General features: G+C 43.6%; 1 protein-coding gene across 4 annotated transcripts in view; it reads left to right on the top strand.

Moving 5' to 3' along the window:
* Window positions 1-16029, top strand: part of LOC140484557 (nuclear factor NF-kappa-B p100 subunit-like) — a 64183-nt gene that overhangs the window by 46703 nt on the left and 1451 nt on the right. For all 4 annotated transcript variants that reach the window (XM_072582928.1, XM_072582930.1, XM_072582927.1 and 1 more), the window contains exons 14-22: window positions 676-817; window positions 3212-3326; window positions 4343-4553; window positions 5244-5413; window positions 6848-6950; window positions 7447-7562; window positions 10000-10072; window positions 11225-11397; window positions 15772-15883. In XM_072582928.1, the coding sequence (XP_072439029.1) occupies window positions 676-817; window positions 3212-3326; window positions 4343-4553; window positions 5244-5413; window positions 6848-6950; window positions 7447-7562; window positions 10000-10072; window positions 11225-11397; window positions 15772-15883 (1215 nt within the window). The remainder of the gene's footprint in view (window positions 1-675; window positions 818-3211; window positions 3327-4342; window positions 4554-5243; window positions 5414-6847; window positions 6951-7446; window positions 7563-9999; window positions 10073-11224; window positions 11398-15771; window positions 15884-16029) is intronic.

Here is a 16029-nt window from a genome sequence, read left to right as displayed (position 1 = left end):
GTGGAGGAAATCCCAGTAAATAAATCATTAAATTATCATGAACATGTCCAGAAAATGATTCAAAAGGTTAGGGGAATGTTGGTCTTTATATAGAGGAGGAGAAATTTGATGCTTGACTTGATGTTTAGAGCAGGGCACCAGTGAGAACGAAGTATTGGCTTTGGAGGGAGTGTAGTGAAGATTTACTACTATGAAACATGAAACCAAAGGTTAAATTACAAGAAGAGATTTCCATAAACTAGTTTATGGGGTCATTTGAAGGAGAATTGATACAGTATACTCTTTCTGCTTTTGGGGCATCAAGGATGTGAGGTCATAGTCTAAAGATTACAGCCAGACATTTCAATAGTGAAATTAGGAAACACTTTTAAGCATTAGGGATGGTAGAAATTTGAGTCTCTCAACTGTAAATTTGTTAATTGTAAAAGAATTTTGCAAATTTGTGTTAGCTGAAGGTATCATGGAATATGGGGCAAATTAGCTAAAGCTACTGAGAGAAATAGGCCAAATTAGCGAAAGGACTAAGGGGTACGGGGCATGTGCGGGCGTGTGTAATTAAGCTATGACCTCACTGAATGATGGAACAGGCTCAAGGACTGAACGGCTTTCCCCTGTTAGAATGTGGAGCCTGTTTAGTGGGAAATGCTGGTCACTCATTTTTCCCTCATTCTACAGAGCAATTTCTTCACTTGAGAGCTCTACAGATTACAGAGCGTACAGCCCAAGCTTTGTTGGACTATGCCATCACTGGGGACGTCCGCATGCTATTAGCTGTCCAGAGACACCTGACAGCTATTCAGGATGAAAATGGAGACACGTAAGTAATTGTATTTTTTCCTGAAACAATGTGCTTATGGTCATGTCTCCTTGGTGATATGTTTTTGATGATGGACCTATCTGGGTGGTATGATTACAGTGATGTATTATGATTCCATTAAAGATATGAACTTCCCAGTGCCCTGTGTAGTTACATAATGAGATTTCGCTTCTCAAGACTTTTATTACAATAAACAAATTAGAATCAACATTGACCAACCATTAGTTTGCAGGTAATTGCTACATTACAGCTGAAGCTATTGTCAGCATTCACTTCTTAACATCACTGAAAATCCCAAACCATACTGATACTTACTCCACACACTCAGCAGGAGTCACTCTCAGTCTTGTGTATGAAATTCCTGAGCTTCTCCTTGCTGCACTAGGGTGAAACTTCCAGTGTCCTTTTAAAAGCTGTCCTCTTCATTCAATCTTTTGAATACAAATGGATTCCCAGTAACAAGGTACACTCTCAAGATTCCTCGATTCTTAACTCTTCTTCAAGCAAGGTTTCAAAAAGCCCTCATCAGTCCTTGCTTGGATGAACCCAAAAGTAGTCCATAAGACAATAAAATACATAAGAGCAGATGCAGACCATTGGTCCCATCGAGCTTGCTGAGCCATTCAATGTCCTCAATAATCTTCAACTCCACTCTCCTGGCTTTTCCCCATCACCTCTCACATCATTCTCCTCTTAAAAATCTGTCTATCTCAAACTTGAATATACTTAATGATCCAGCCTTGACAACCCTCTGTTTTAAAGTATTCCACGAATTCACTACCCACAGACAGAAGAAATATCTCCTCATCTCTGTCTGAAATGGTAACCCCTTATTCTGAGATTATACCCTCTGGTCCCAACCTTTCTACAACCTCTCCACATCTACTCTGTCAAGTCGCCTAAGTGTATTTCAATCAGTTATTCCACCAAACTGCAATGAGTACTGGCTCAACCCACTCCACCTCTTGTTATAAGAACATCCCTCCATACCCAGGAGCAGCTGAGTGAATCTTCTCTGGACTGCCTCCAATTCCAGCATAACTTTCCTTAAGTACTCCCTTTCTTTTGACTGGCTGTTATGGACCAGACCAGACCCCCATCAAAGAAGGTGACCTATGCCCTAACTTTTTCTTAGTTTAGAGGTAGATGTGAAGTGGATATTCCAGGTGTGATGTGACTTTTCAAGCCAATTGACATTAAGTAAAACACAATTTACTAAAACATGATAGTTAAAATACAAACAAAAGAAAGAGGAATTTAGAATAACTAATAACAATAACCTTAACTGAAAAATAGATACAGTACTCATTAATAGATTCAGTATCATCCCATAAATACACCCCTTGGGAAAAAGGTAACTTCAGACACAGATTCTTATATGCAGTTTTCCAATCCAGGAGGGAACAACATCAAGAGAGATTTAAGTGAATGTAGCAGCTAGGAATCATTTTACTGAAGTTCCCAACTCTTCTGAATGCTACAGCTAGAAAAAAACGAGAAAGCATGCTCTGAGAGAACTGGCCACGCCCCTTCCATCGTTTCAGCTGTTTCTTTAAACAAGAAACATACAGACCTCTTCTGTTGATTTAGGCCGTCTCCCGTAGGCACTTTGGCACCTCTACCTTTACAACCTCTCTTCAAAAAAAAAACCCAAGACAAAGCAATCTTTTTAAAGTGACAGCATCATCAGGCTGGCAAAGGAGCACCTGCTTAGGCCTCCTCCCCAAAATCTTTCCGTCTGATTGATCTTGAGTGTCTGTCGGCAGTAAGACCAGATCCTTTCTCCTTTGTCTCCTAGTTTTCGAACTTGCAGCTGACTTTGAGTAGGTTTTGATTTATGTTTCTTGTCTCCATAATGAGTAGATCATGTGGGTTGGTCTCCAGGCAGACTCGTTATCAGGTTACACAAATTGCACAGATGTCCCATCCCTTTCTCCAAGCAATTCCATTTTACCGCAGATTAAAGGAGACTATCTAAAACATACCATCTTATAAAGTCCAAAGCTCTCAACAACAGCATTGAATGTGAAAATAATTGAGAAAATCAATAGGAAACAAAGAGTTTTGGAGAGCAGCAGGGTTAGTGCCATCCCAGTTCCGAATTATCCTAGTTGATTTTGGCATCTTGTGCCCATTTTTGCTGGGTTTGTGGACTTGTCCAAGAACTGACTGGGAAGTAAATATCAATTCCCACATTGTGGAGGCTGGGATTTGGAGGTGATATGTTATGCCCACTGAGGAAAGGTGATCACAGAGGGAGGAGCCAATTCAATCTGTACCCCTCCCCCAAATCAAGGTAATGTCTCAGTGCCATCTGAGGCTGGCACTCTGTTCCCGACTGTATTAGCAGACAGTGCTGGGTGGCACTATTAATGGGGTCTCCTCTCTCGACAGCTCATTACATTTAGCCATCATCCATCAACAGCCTCTGGTGGTTCAGCAGCTGCTCCAGGTTATCGTCAGTATTCCAGGGCAGAGCATCATCAACATTCCTAATGATCTACGTCAGGTCAGTGTTTGAATGTCATCGGCATTCCCAATGATCTATGTCAGGTCGGTCTCTGCACATCAGCATTCCCAGTGATCTACATCAGATCAGTCTGTGTACAAGAATATTCCCAGTGATCTCTTTAAACCTCTATTATTAAAGCTTTGGTCATTTGGTCGCTTTTGTGGCTCAAGTGTCATACCTGGTTTTGGAATTGATTTCCTTTGCAACTGACATCTACTTAGATTAAAGCTGATTTTATGTTTACATGCCCATCCTTCCAGTCTTTTTAATGTTTCTGGCATCTTATTACATTTCACCTCAATTAGTTAACCATCAAGTTGCTGTACACAGAAATATGGCTCTTTCATTTCCAGTTCCTAAGTCCACATCACTGAAGGTGTCACATTCAAATATGGCAAAGATAGCATAAACATATATAGCAAGCAAGACCACAGAGATTACATATACAATGATGCTTCCTCAATACTGCTTCCATTAGATCCTCCAGGACAGGTACAGCATGGGGTCATATTATGGAGTGAAGCCCCCAAGAAACACTCCCAGTTCAGGAATAGCATGAAGTTAGATACACAGCAAATCAAACACTCCAAGACAGGTACAGCATGGAGTTAGATATAGAGTAAAGCTCTCTCTATTCCCATCGAATGCTCCCAGGACATGTACAGCACAAGAAAAGCTACATAGTAAAGGTCCCTCAACACTATCCCCATCAAACAAACCCTGGACAGGTACAGCATGTTATGTTATAGAATGAAGCTCCCTCCACACTTGTCCTCATGAAACACTCCTAGGACAGGGTCAGCATAGGGTTAGATACAGAGTAAAGTTTAGACTGCACTGTCCCTCATCAAACACTCCCAGGAAAGGGATAGCATGGGGTTAAATACAGAATAAAGCTCACGCAGTGTGCCCCATCAAATGCAACCAGGACAGAGACTGAATAGGGTCAGCAGTTTGGTCACTGTGCTGTAAGCCTAAAACATTTTGTGATTGTTTTGTTTTCTCTATCCTAGACTCCTTTGCACCTTGGAGTAATCACCCAGCAACACAGGATTGTTGAGCTTCTACTCACTGCTGGGGCTAATGCCACCATTTTGGATCGTCATGGAAACTCTATCCTCCACCTTGCTCTCCACAGAAAAGATGAGAAGATGGTGGAATTATTGCTGGAACATGTCAAGCCTCAGGCCCTCAGCAAGCTGATGAAAATGCCAGACTGTAATGGTACGTCCTGCATGAAAGATGTTCATAAACACATTGTTAAAATGTCCACCACCTGGTCTGATGCAAGCTGCCAAAACGCACAAGCCCAGGTTTGACCCCTAGCGTTGGTGGAGTTAACTGATCTTCCCTCCAATGCTGGGACCATTGCAATTTTCCCAGTTTTCCATGTATTCCAGAAATGTTTGGATTCCTGCTTCTGATCTTCATATACAATCCTGTGTGCAGCTGTGAGAGTGAAGAGTACCTGTGCCTGTGTGTTACTGTGTCCACATCCCCAGAGGCCTGCTGGTCTCTCAGTAGCTATGCCCAGCATGGGTTCGATACCACAGGATACAAAGGAGATCAAATATAACCCAAGACCTCCACCTATTTTGTGAAGTAGAATCACAGCCAATATGTAACATAATATCTTTATTAGCTGAAAATGTGTTGCTGGAAAAGCGCAGCAGGTCAGGCAGCATCCAAGGAGCAGGAGAATCGACGTTTTGGGCATAAGCCCTTCTCGTGCCCGAAACGTCGATTCTGCTGCTCCTTGGATGCTGCCTGACCTGCTGCGCTTTTCCAGCAACACATTTTCAGCTCTGATCTCCAGCATCTGCAGTCCTCACTTTTTCTCCCATAATATCTTTCTTAGCCAATCATAGAGTGTCCATTTTTAACTGACTGTGCCTGATCTGTTTCTTTCTCCAGGGTTGTACCCAGTACATCTGGCAGTGAAAGCCATGAATAAAAATTTGGTGCAAGTTCTGCTGGACAAAGGGGCCGATAAAGATGTGGCGGAACAGAAGAGTGGCCGAACGCCCTTGCACTTGGCTGTGGAGGTCAAGAGTCTGAATCTGGCTGCGCACCTCTTGTTGGAAGTAGGTCACTTTGGACAGCTACCACAGTAACAATGTCGCTGCAGTTGGACAAGGGGCACTCACTCCATCTCATCCTTATTACCCCCACATTTGTTTGGCAGGATGCCAATGCAGCCTGTTCTGGTTTTTTCAGTCAGTAAGGGAAAAGGCAGTAGAGTGGAGTTGAGGATTATCAGTCATGATCCCCTTAAATGGCAGAGCAGACTCAATGGACTAAATAGCCTGCTTCTGCTCCTACATGTTATAATCACCAAGGACACAGTGTGCGCCCCAGGGGCTCCCCAGGTGAAGTTTTCTAGGTGTATACCAGTGTGCAGTATTGGTCGCTAGCCAGCTGGAATCCTTAAAGAGAGCTTAATGAATAATGGGGCGATTATAACAGAAATCCAATGAATGAGCTCCAATATTTTGCATGTCTCGGTGTTTATAGAGGTAGGGATCTTGTCACTTCAACTGCTTATGAAATGTTTAAAGTTGAACATCCATATTATGCAAGTCAGAAACCCCTCCCCTAGCCCCCACCGCCAATGCTGTTGCTCTACCAGCTTCCTTCATCTATCCCTCACTAAGGTCAGGCCCCAACAAAGTTCTCGCAGCTTTTTATGCATCTTTATTTCGGTGTTTGACACCATAAGTCCATCACAAGTTACTCTGTGTGCTGCTTTGTCTTATTGTTTTCTGATTATTATCAATCCTTCATTCTCTCTTTGTCTCTGTGTCACATTCTCATTTCCCCTTGATTTACTGTTTGTTGTTTCTACTGTTACTTTGTCACTCTCTCGCTTACACATTCTTTCTCTCTCACTCATTTTTTTCATTCCCGAACACATACTTTCTCTTATGCATGTATAAGAAGTATTTAGATGTGCGCAAGCCAAATTCTGGAATAAAGGATTAGAATAGTTAGGCATTTGTTTATGGCCGGCATGGCTGGAGGTCTCTATGACTGTATGAGGCCTTTCTTTTCTTGTACTTGTGTTCTCTATCTCTCTCTCTCTTTTTGCACCCACTAACGTGCTCTTGTTCATTAAGCAGAGAGAAATTAAAGGTACATTAACTCTGATTTCTTTCCACAGATGCTGCCACACCTGCTGAGCTTTTCCAGCAAATTCTATTTTTGTTTCTGATTAATAGCATCCACAGTTCTTCTGGTTTTTTATTTGCACTTGTTCATTGTCCCTCTCCCTGACCCTCAGTACTCTTGGGGCTGCGTTTAAAACAGTATGTTTGGGAGCAGCTGGAAACAGCGATTGGAACCAATTCCCTGAGGGATGAAGCTCCCAGCCTGAGTCAGAAAGGACCCTTCAAACTGAGAGAGTGAAGACACTTGGCCTGCCTGTGCTGCTGCAAGGACCAACTGCTGATCTGCTTGCAATTTGCAAACCCTAGTGCCAGGTAGACCATTCTAATAACGATTTGTTGCTGCTTGTCTAGGCTGAAGTGGAGGTGGACCGGCCTACATTTGAGGGGAACACTGCTCTTCACTTGGCTGCAGGATACGGTCTCCCAGCCCTCACAGCCATGCTACTGACTGCAGGTTTGTCACAAGGATATCTGTTCACTCCTGTTCTTGACACTTGATGGAGCCAAATCTTCCTCTCAGTCACAGCATAGATTAGTCACCATATGCGATTCTCTGCGTGTCTGAGTGTTCTAGTTTCAGAAAACTCAGGAAAGGATAGTTTAATTGTCATTCGATTTCTACCCTGCCGAGACTGTACCTTTCATTTGAGCCTCAGTCGTACATAAAATCCTGTTCGGGGGAATGATGCCAATATCCTCACTGTTGGGGGCTCTTTGACCTTGCGCACAAGTATGATCCAACACAAAGCTTCCTCCCCTCCACCCCACCACCTGAACCCAGTCTCAACCTCTCCCAATCTCTGCTCCACTCCTGTGTCCAATTAAATACCCAAACCCTCTATCCAACCCCCACCTCAGGGACAGCTTACCAATTGTGGGCACTTAGGGTATATTAGTGACTGAGCGATTTGTTTGACTTTAATCTTCATCTCTCCCACCACCAACTCCAGGAGCTGATAAATATGCAGAAAACTATGAACCCAAAATAAATTCAGAGGAAGAGGATGAATCGGATCAGGAGATCTGCCATGGGCACACGCCTCTCGACATCACTGCCTGCGAGAAGGTATGTGGACAACTTGAAGAGGGATCAGACCGTCCAAACAGCAGCTCAATTAGATTGCCACGCCTAATTTTCAACAATAGAACACAATGAATCTCTATCGATCCAATATCGCCCTTCTAGTGTTAGTATTGATCTATTCTGTGCCCCCTCTAAGTTCCTTCCTCTAGAATGGTGCCCAGAACTGAATGCAGAACTCCACATCACGTTTAGCCAAATTTCTCGGCACCTTCCCCCTTGTATCTCCGCCTTGTTGAGGTAAAAGGACCATCCGTAAACATTTTAAATTTTTTTTATATACCTGGGCTACAGGTATTTCCCGTTTTCTGTAAACAGGTTCCCAAGTAGCTCAGTTCCTCCACTGAGGCACTGAATGAATACTTTTCGTCAGTATTCACTCAGGAACAGGACATTGTTGTCGATATGAATACTGAGGCACGAATAAGTAGAATGGATGGCTTTGAGATATGTAGAGAAGAGGTGTTGGAAATTCTGGCAAGGGTGAAAATAGATAAGTCCCCTGGGCCTGATGGCATTTATCCTAGGATTCTCTGGGAAGCAAGGGAGGAGATTGCAGAGCCATTGGCCTTGATTTTTGTGTCCTCTTTGTCTACAGGAGTAGTGCCAGAGGACTGGAGGCTAGCAAACGTGGTTCCCTTGTTCAAGAAGGGGAGTAGGGATAATCCTAGTAACTATACGCCAGTGAGTCTCACTTCTGTTGTGGGCAAAGTCTTAGAGGGAATTGTAAGGGATAGGATTTATGCACATCTGGATAAGAATGATGTGATCAAGGATAGTCAGCATGGTTTTGTGAAGGGCAGGTCGTGCCTCACAAACCTTATTGAATTCTTTGAGAAGGTGACTAAGGAGGTAGATGAGGGGAAAGCGGTAGATGTGGTATATATGGATTTTAGTAAGGCGTTTGATAAGGTCCCCCATGGTAGGCTACTGCAGAAAATACAGAGATATGGCATTGAGGGTGAGTTGGAGGTTTGGATTAGGAATTGGCTGGCTGGAAGAAGACAGAGGGTAGTAGTTGATGGCAAAGGTTCATCTTGGAGTGCCGTCACTAGCGGTGTTCCGCAAGGATCTGTTTTGGGACCATTGCTGTTTGTCATTTTTATAAATGACCTGGAGGAAGGGTTAGAAGGTTGGGTGAGCAAGTTTGCGGATGATACGAAAGTCGGAGGAGTTGTAGACAGTGAGGAAGGATATGGCAGGTTACAGCGGGATATAGAGAAGCTGCAGAGCTGGGCAGAAAGGTGGCAAATGGAGTTCAATGTAGCTAAGTGTGAGGTGATTCACTTTGGTAAGAGTAATAAAAAGATGGATTACTGGGCTAATGGTAGACTACTTGGTAGTGTGGAAGAGCAGAGGGATCTTGGTGTCCATGTACACAGATCTCTGAAAGTTGCCACCCAGGTAAATAGTGCAGTGAAGAAGGCATATGGCGTACTGGCTTTTATTGGTAGAGGAATTGAGTTCCGGAGTCCTGAGGTCATGCTGCAGTTGTATAAGACTCTGGTGCGGCCGCATCTGGAATATTGTGTGCAGTTTTGGTCGCCATACTATAGGAAGGATGTGGAGGCACTGGAACGGGTGCAGAGGAAGTTTACCAGGATGTTGCCTGGTATGGTAGGAAGATCCTATGAGGAAAGGCTGAGGCACTTGGGGTTGTTTTCATTGGAGAAAAGAAGGTTTAGGGGTGACTTGATAGAGGTGTACAAGATGATTAGGGGGTTAGATAGGGTTGACAGTGAGAACCTTTTTCCACGTATGGAGTCAGCTATTACAAGGGGGCATAGCTTTAAATTAAGGGGGGATAGATATAGGACTGATGTTAGGGGTAGGTTCTTCACTCAGCGAGTCGTAAGTTCATGGAATGCCCTGCCAGTAGCAGTAGTGGACTCTCCCTCTTTATGGGTATTTAAGCGGGCATTGGATAGGTATATGGAGGATAGTGGGTTAGTGTAGGTTAGGTGGGCTTTGATCGGCACAACATCGAGGGCCGAAGGGCCTGTACTGCGCTGTATTCTTCTATGTTCTATGTTCTATAATTCTGTCTTCAGTCTAAAATAGATGACACTCACATCTCCACATTAGACCCCATGTGCCACAGTTTTGACTACTCATTTATCAATGTTACTTAACCAATGTATTCCTGTGTTACATTCTGCCTCTATTTTCATAAGCAGAAATGTAACAGAGGAACATGTTGATTAGGTGTCAGGCAGCCTAGTACCATTGGGAAACCTAGAGTTAAGAGCTGGCAATGATTGGTCGAAACGTAGCTTGGTAATTGAACTCAAAGTTGGCTGACACATGAAACGGCAAACGTTGCAATCTTCATAACGTTTGAGCACTAAAGTCTTGGTTTTGATTCAAATAGAATGGGCCTTTTACTGTGTTGCAGAAACTGATTATCTCTCACCCTGTACAGGTTCGTGATATTTTACTGGGAGAAACTTCGAAATGGAAGGAAGGGAATCGACAGTTACCTGAACGTCAACAAGGTAATTGCTCACCCTGCCTCTCAATCTTACCCCTGGTCACCATGTGCTCAGTGACTACCTACTCCAGCCACTCTGCTGCAGAGCAAGTCCTATGCACAGCTGTTCACAGCTTTTCTTTTACTCTTTAGTAAGTGCCTTCATTCCACATCTAATCTTAGGCAAAAGATAGAAGATTGAGACTGTTCCTGATCTAAGCCAATAGCTCAATACTTGATTCGTTTCCCTGATCTCTCAGTTCAGGAATGCTATGACCAATATGCTTCTCTTTGTCAGACTATGTAGGAAAAGTACTTCTGAATTTTGTCTCAATTCCAAGGAACATGTTTGACTTGGCCCCCTCCCTCGAACTGCACCTCACTTCTCCTTTGTGTGCGATGTTTCTGGTTTGCCATTTTGTCAGTAAATGGTATCAACGTGCTTAGACAGGAGAGAAGGCATTTATGTAGACCCTATGACATTGACTGGAACAAATCTCATGCATGTGGTCAAGGAACAGAAGAGTATTTTAGGCTCCTTCAAGGATGCTGCACTCAATTACTGTTCATGTATTCCAACAAAGAAGTTGATCCAGTTCTAGAAAATAAGTAAGGAAAATAACTGATGGAAGTATCGGAAAAGAATCAGGAAATCGTGATCATAATATGGTTAGGTACAGATCTTGAGTGTTGTTAGGGTTAGTGTGCAGTGTTGAGTCAGAGGGGGCTCAGCTCCCGACCCGAGTCTTGGCTCATTGCTGTTTAAACTGTTTTGAGGTAACCAGGCCCCTCTCACTGTGAATCGATGGGACCAGGCCTCTCAGTAGTGCTCTCCCTCACTGTGAATCGAGGGGACCAGGCCTCTCAGTAGTGCTCTCCCTCACTGTGAATCGATGGGACCAGGCCTCTCAGAAGTGCTCTCCCTCACTGTGAATCGATGGGACCAGGCCTCTCAGTAGTGCTCTGCCTCCCTCAACTGGTGAGGCCTCTGAATGAATCTGTTTCACTGTCACTGATCTGCTTCAGGTTGCAAAGTCTGAAGATATAGCTGAGGTTTCAGGGACACATCTGAACCCAGGGCAGTTCCTCTGCATGTTTCAATAATGTCCTGCGGGGTGTTTTTGAGGTCTTGGTTATTTGGAGTGTAAACTAACTGCTGGTTCACGTTTCCTCACAGGCAGTATTGCATCGCTGGGTTCTGAAACCCTGGGAGAACTGAACAAAGTCTTAAACCAGGAGGTGTCCGGGTCAGACTGGATGAAACTGGCAGAGAATCTAAATCTTGGCTCTCTTACTGAGTTACTCAAAAGTGCCAAGTCTCCGAGCAAGTCACTCTTGGATAATTTTGATGTATGTTTGTCTGGTATTCATTGTATTGACACGACCTGTTGGCCTCAGCACAGTAACACAATGGGAAAACATCAAATTTGCTTATAAAGATTAATCATCTTTAGTTATTCCTTCAGTCAAATAATCGGGGCTCCTGAGCGTCTATGTTAACAAAGTCAGAGAGTCATAGAATCCTAACCAAACGCTAACCCCATTTCTCTGCACTTGCCCAATATCCTAAATCTTTTCTATCCATGTATTTGTCCAAATGCCTTTTGAATGTTTTGAATGTACTCATCTCAACCACTTCCGCTGCCCACTCATTCCATATGCATACCACTGTATACAAACAAAATTTGCCCCCCAGGTTCCCTTTTAGTCTTTCCCCTCTAACCTTAAACTGCTGCCCTCTCATCCTCGATTCCCCAACCCTGGGAAAAAGACTGAGTGCATTCACCCTATCCATGCCTTCATGATCTTATAGAAGTGTATAAGATCCCCCCCTCAGTCTCCTACGCTCTAAAGAAAAAACAAAAATCCTAGCTTGTCCAACCTTCCCTTTCACTCAGACCATTGTAAATCCTTGTAAATTTCTTCTGCACTCTTTCCAGTTTAATAACATCCTTCCTGTAGCAAGGTGACCAAAATTGAACACAATACTTCCAAGTGTGGCCTCACCAGCATCCTGTATAGCTACAACATAACTTTCCAACTTCTATACTCAATGCCCTGACTGATGAAGACCAGTGTGCCAAAAGCCACCTTCACTGCCCTGTCTACCTGTGCCTCTACTTTCAGAGGACCATTCATCTGAACTCCAAGGTTCCTCTGTTCCACTACACTCCTTAAGGCCCTACCATTCACCATGACACTCCGACCTTGATTTGACTTTCCGAACGCACGACCTCACACATATCTCTATTAAACTCCATTTGCCATTTATCAGCTCACTTCCCCAGCTGATCAAGGTCCTGCTGCAATTTCCGATAGCTTTTCCTCACTGTCTACGATACCTCTCATTTTAGAGTCATCTGCAAACTTGGTAATCACCTAGAAGAAAGTAAGGACTGCAAATGCTGGAGATCAGAGTCGAAGAGTATGGTGCTGGAAAAGCACAGCCAGTCAGGCAGCATCTGAGGAGCAGGAGAATCAACGTTTTGAGCATAAGCCCTTCATCAGGAATGAGGGGGTGGCCCAAGGGGTCTGAGAGATAAATGTGAGGGGGGTGGGGTTGGGGGGGGAGGATAGCTGGGAATGCGATAGGTAAATGGAGGTGGGGGGGAGTGATGGTAATAGGATGGAGAAGAGGGTGGAGCAGATAGGTGGGAAGGAAGATGGACAGATAGGACAGTTCAAAAGGGCAATCATGCCTTGTACATTCTCATGCAAATCATTGATATAGATAACAAACAGTAATAGGCCCAGCACAGACCCCTGAGGCACTCGACTAGTCACAGGCCTCCAGTCTGACAAGCAACCTTCTATTATTACCCTCTGCTTCCTACCATCGAGCCAATTGTGTATCTCATTTGCCACTCCCCTGGATTCCATGCGATCTAACCTTCCAGAGCAGCCGACCATGTGGAACCTTATCAAAGACCTTACTGAAATTTATATGGATGACATCTATTGCCTTGCTCTCATCAACCTTCCTGGTCACTTCATCAAAGGACTCTCAAATTTGTGAGGCATGATCTTCCACACATGAAGCCTGAGGCAGGAATTGAACCCGGGTCTCTGGCGCTGTGAGGCAGCAGTGCTAACCACTGTGCCACCCTGCCGCCCATGTGCCACCTTGAACTCTAGTGAACTCCCTTTTAAAGGCCTCCCACTTGGTGAAGGTCCCTTTACCTGTAAACAAACTACTCCAACCAACCCCTGCAAGCTCCTGTCTAATTCCACCAAAATTCACCTTGCCCCAATTTAGAACTTGAACCTGTGGACCAGTTTTGTCCCTCTCCATAACTATTTTAAAATCAATAGAACTGTGGCCACTGGTACTAAACGCTCCCCCACTGTCACCTCAGTCACCTGTCCTGCCCTGTTTCTCAAGAGCAGGTTGGGTTTTTCCCCTTCCCGAGTAGGAGCCTCTATATACTGCTTGAGGAAACTTTCCTGAATTCACTTAACAAATTCCATCTGTTATGGACCAGGTGAGAGCCCCTTCAAACACTTTAAGGTAGTCCAGATCCTAATTTTTTCTTATTTAAAAGGCAGATGTGAAGTGGATATTCCAGGTGTGATGCAGCTGGTCAAACCACTCAGCTTTAAGCAAAACATCCCATAAATATACCCTTTGGCAAAAGGTAAATTCAAACACAGGTTCTCACACACAGGAAAGATTTCAGAGAGAAAAGTCGGGCAGGAATCATCTGCTAAAGCATGAAACTATTTCTCTGCACTGCAGCAGCTTCTGACTGCCTGTTAAAACGAAACCAAATTAGAAAAATCCTGAACTGGGAGAAATAGCCACTCCCCTGCCATTGTTAAAGTAGACAATTTGGCACCTCTGCCTTTAAGACATCTTTTGGGGAAAAAAAAGGACAAAATAATCTTTTTAAAGAAACAGCAGCATCACACAGTCCATCTAACGTAAGACCTAGCCCTATGGCAGTCCCAGTCTATGTTCGAAATTGTGTTTTATGAGAAGAGTCCTAATTGGTAATTGTAGCTCCTGTGTTCAATGGCTAGTCTGTACTCAATACTTGCAGCAAAAGAAGGTGCTACACCTTGTTCCACCTTGTCTTCTCACTTTCCCAATGGAACCCATCCCTCCTGAGCCTATCAAATCCACTAGTCAATGGGGAAGAGTCTAAGGAGATGCACAGAAGGCATTTGTTGTCAGTCCATTACAGATTAGTAGCAAAAATGGGGAATGTGAATGAATCATAACCATTTGATATGTCTAGGATCAGAGGGCATAATCATGAGAATAAGGGGTTAACCATTGAAGACACAGATGAGAAGGAATTTTTCCTAAACTTTAATGAATCAGTTAAATTCTTTACCACAGAGGAGTCATAGAGTCATACAGCATGGAAACAGACCCTTCAGTCCAACTTGTTCACTCCAAACAGACATCCACATTTGACATGGTCCCATTTACTAGCATTTGGCCCATGTCCCTCTAAATCCTTTCTATTCATATACCCATCCAGATGCCTTTGTAATTGTATCCACCTCGACCACCCTCTCTGGCAGGAGTGTAGAGGCTGGGTATTAAGTATATTCAAGGCTGAGATAGTTTTTATCAGTAAGGGACTCGAGGGTTATGGGCAAAAAGGCAGGAAGGTGTAGTTGAGGATTATTATATCAGTCACAATCTTGTTGAATGGTGGAGCAGACCAATGAGCTGAATGACCTGTTTCTGCTCCTATAATTTGTGGTCTCAGCAGTTTAGAGGAAGGAAAGAAATATTGTGCAAGTATATGGGGATAAAGCAGGAGATTGACCCTAGTTAATGATGCTTCTTTAAAGAAGCTGGCGCAGGCATAATGGGCCTTAATGACCACCTCTTGCACTGCAACAGTTCGGTGATTCTGCAAAATGGTTAGAGTCAGGATAAAGGGAACATACTCTGATTTTTGGAATCTGAATAGTGAAGTTCTCTATGGCCTTAGCCCTTCACCATATATATTAATGACTTATAGAGAATTCGGTAGTAAATAAAGAATTCTGTAGGTAAGGAGAAAGTGAGGATTGCAGATGTGGAGGTCAGGGTCGAGAGTGTGGTGCTGGAAAAGCACAGCAAGTCAGACAGCATCCAAGGAGCAGAAGAATTGACATTTCAGGCATAAGCCTTTCTTCAGGAAATTCTGCAGCTAAGCTTGAAAATGTTAAGGAGGATGCAGATGGGACAAGAAAATTACCAAGGGACATTGACAGGACTAAAACAAGGCCAGTGTATGGACAGTCTGGTGGGATGATGATCAAAGAACCAGGAATTCCCTTTCCAAAACAAAATGCACTTTGCTCTGGTATAATTGTGCTGAATTTGTTGCCCTCACAAAGGTAAATATATCCATCCTGTGCTTGATGTCCAGATTCAAACACCGTAATCATTCAGATATAAAGACTAATATTCCATCTACCTTCTTGATTCCTTTCTTGTATATCCTGTACATGACCTGTGTACATTCATCAGAATTATACCAGGCAGAGAGTCTTAAACCAGAAGGCCAATTTTTGAGGCAGTGAATTCCTGTTTCCTATGATGATCTCTTGCCAGACTTCTCTTTCACTGCCCTGTCTCGTTCCTGTAAATTCACACTATGACTATCCAGTGGGGCATTGTGTTTACTCATTGACAGAACATGGAGTGGTTTCAACTGTGCTGATGTGATAGATTAATATTGAAAAATGAAGATGCGAATCTCTCTCTCGGTGTCTCTCCAGATTTCGGGTGGAACAATCGAGCAGTTGGTTAACGCACTACAGTGTTTGGGATTGAAGACGGCTGTGAACATAATCCAGAAAACAGAAACATATAAAGCACTTCAGTTGTCAGGTATGTGCTGTGTGCTGTTAAAGTTAATATTGGAATGAAGGAATATTGCTTCTGTGCTGATTTCATTCAATGAGAGCTAGGGGCTGGAGGGGAGTGTGGATTCTGGGGTAGAGGCATCACACAGTGGCTGGGGTTATGAGGGATTG

Source organism: Chiloscyllium punctatum, chromosome 13 (assembly GCF_047496795.1).
Source record: "Chiloscyllium punctatum isolate Juve2018m chromosome 13, sChiPun1.3, whole genome shotgun sequence".
Taxonomy (NCBI): Eukaryota; Metazoa; Chordata; class Chondrichthyes; order Orectolobiformes; family Hemiscylliidae; genus Chiloscyllium; species Chiloscyllium punctatum.
This window is presented reverse-complemented; position numbering and strand designations above follow the sequence as displayed.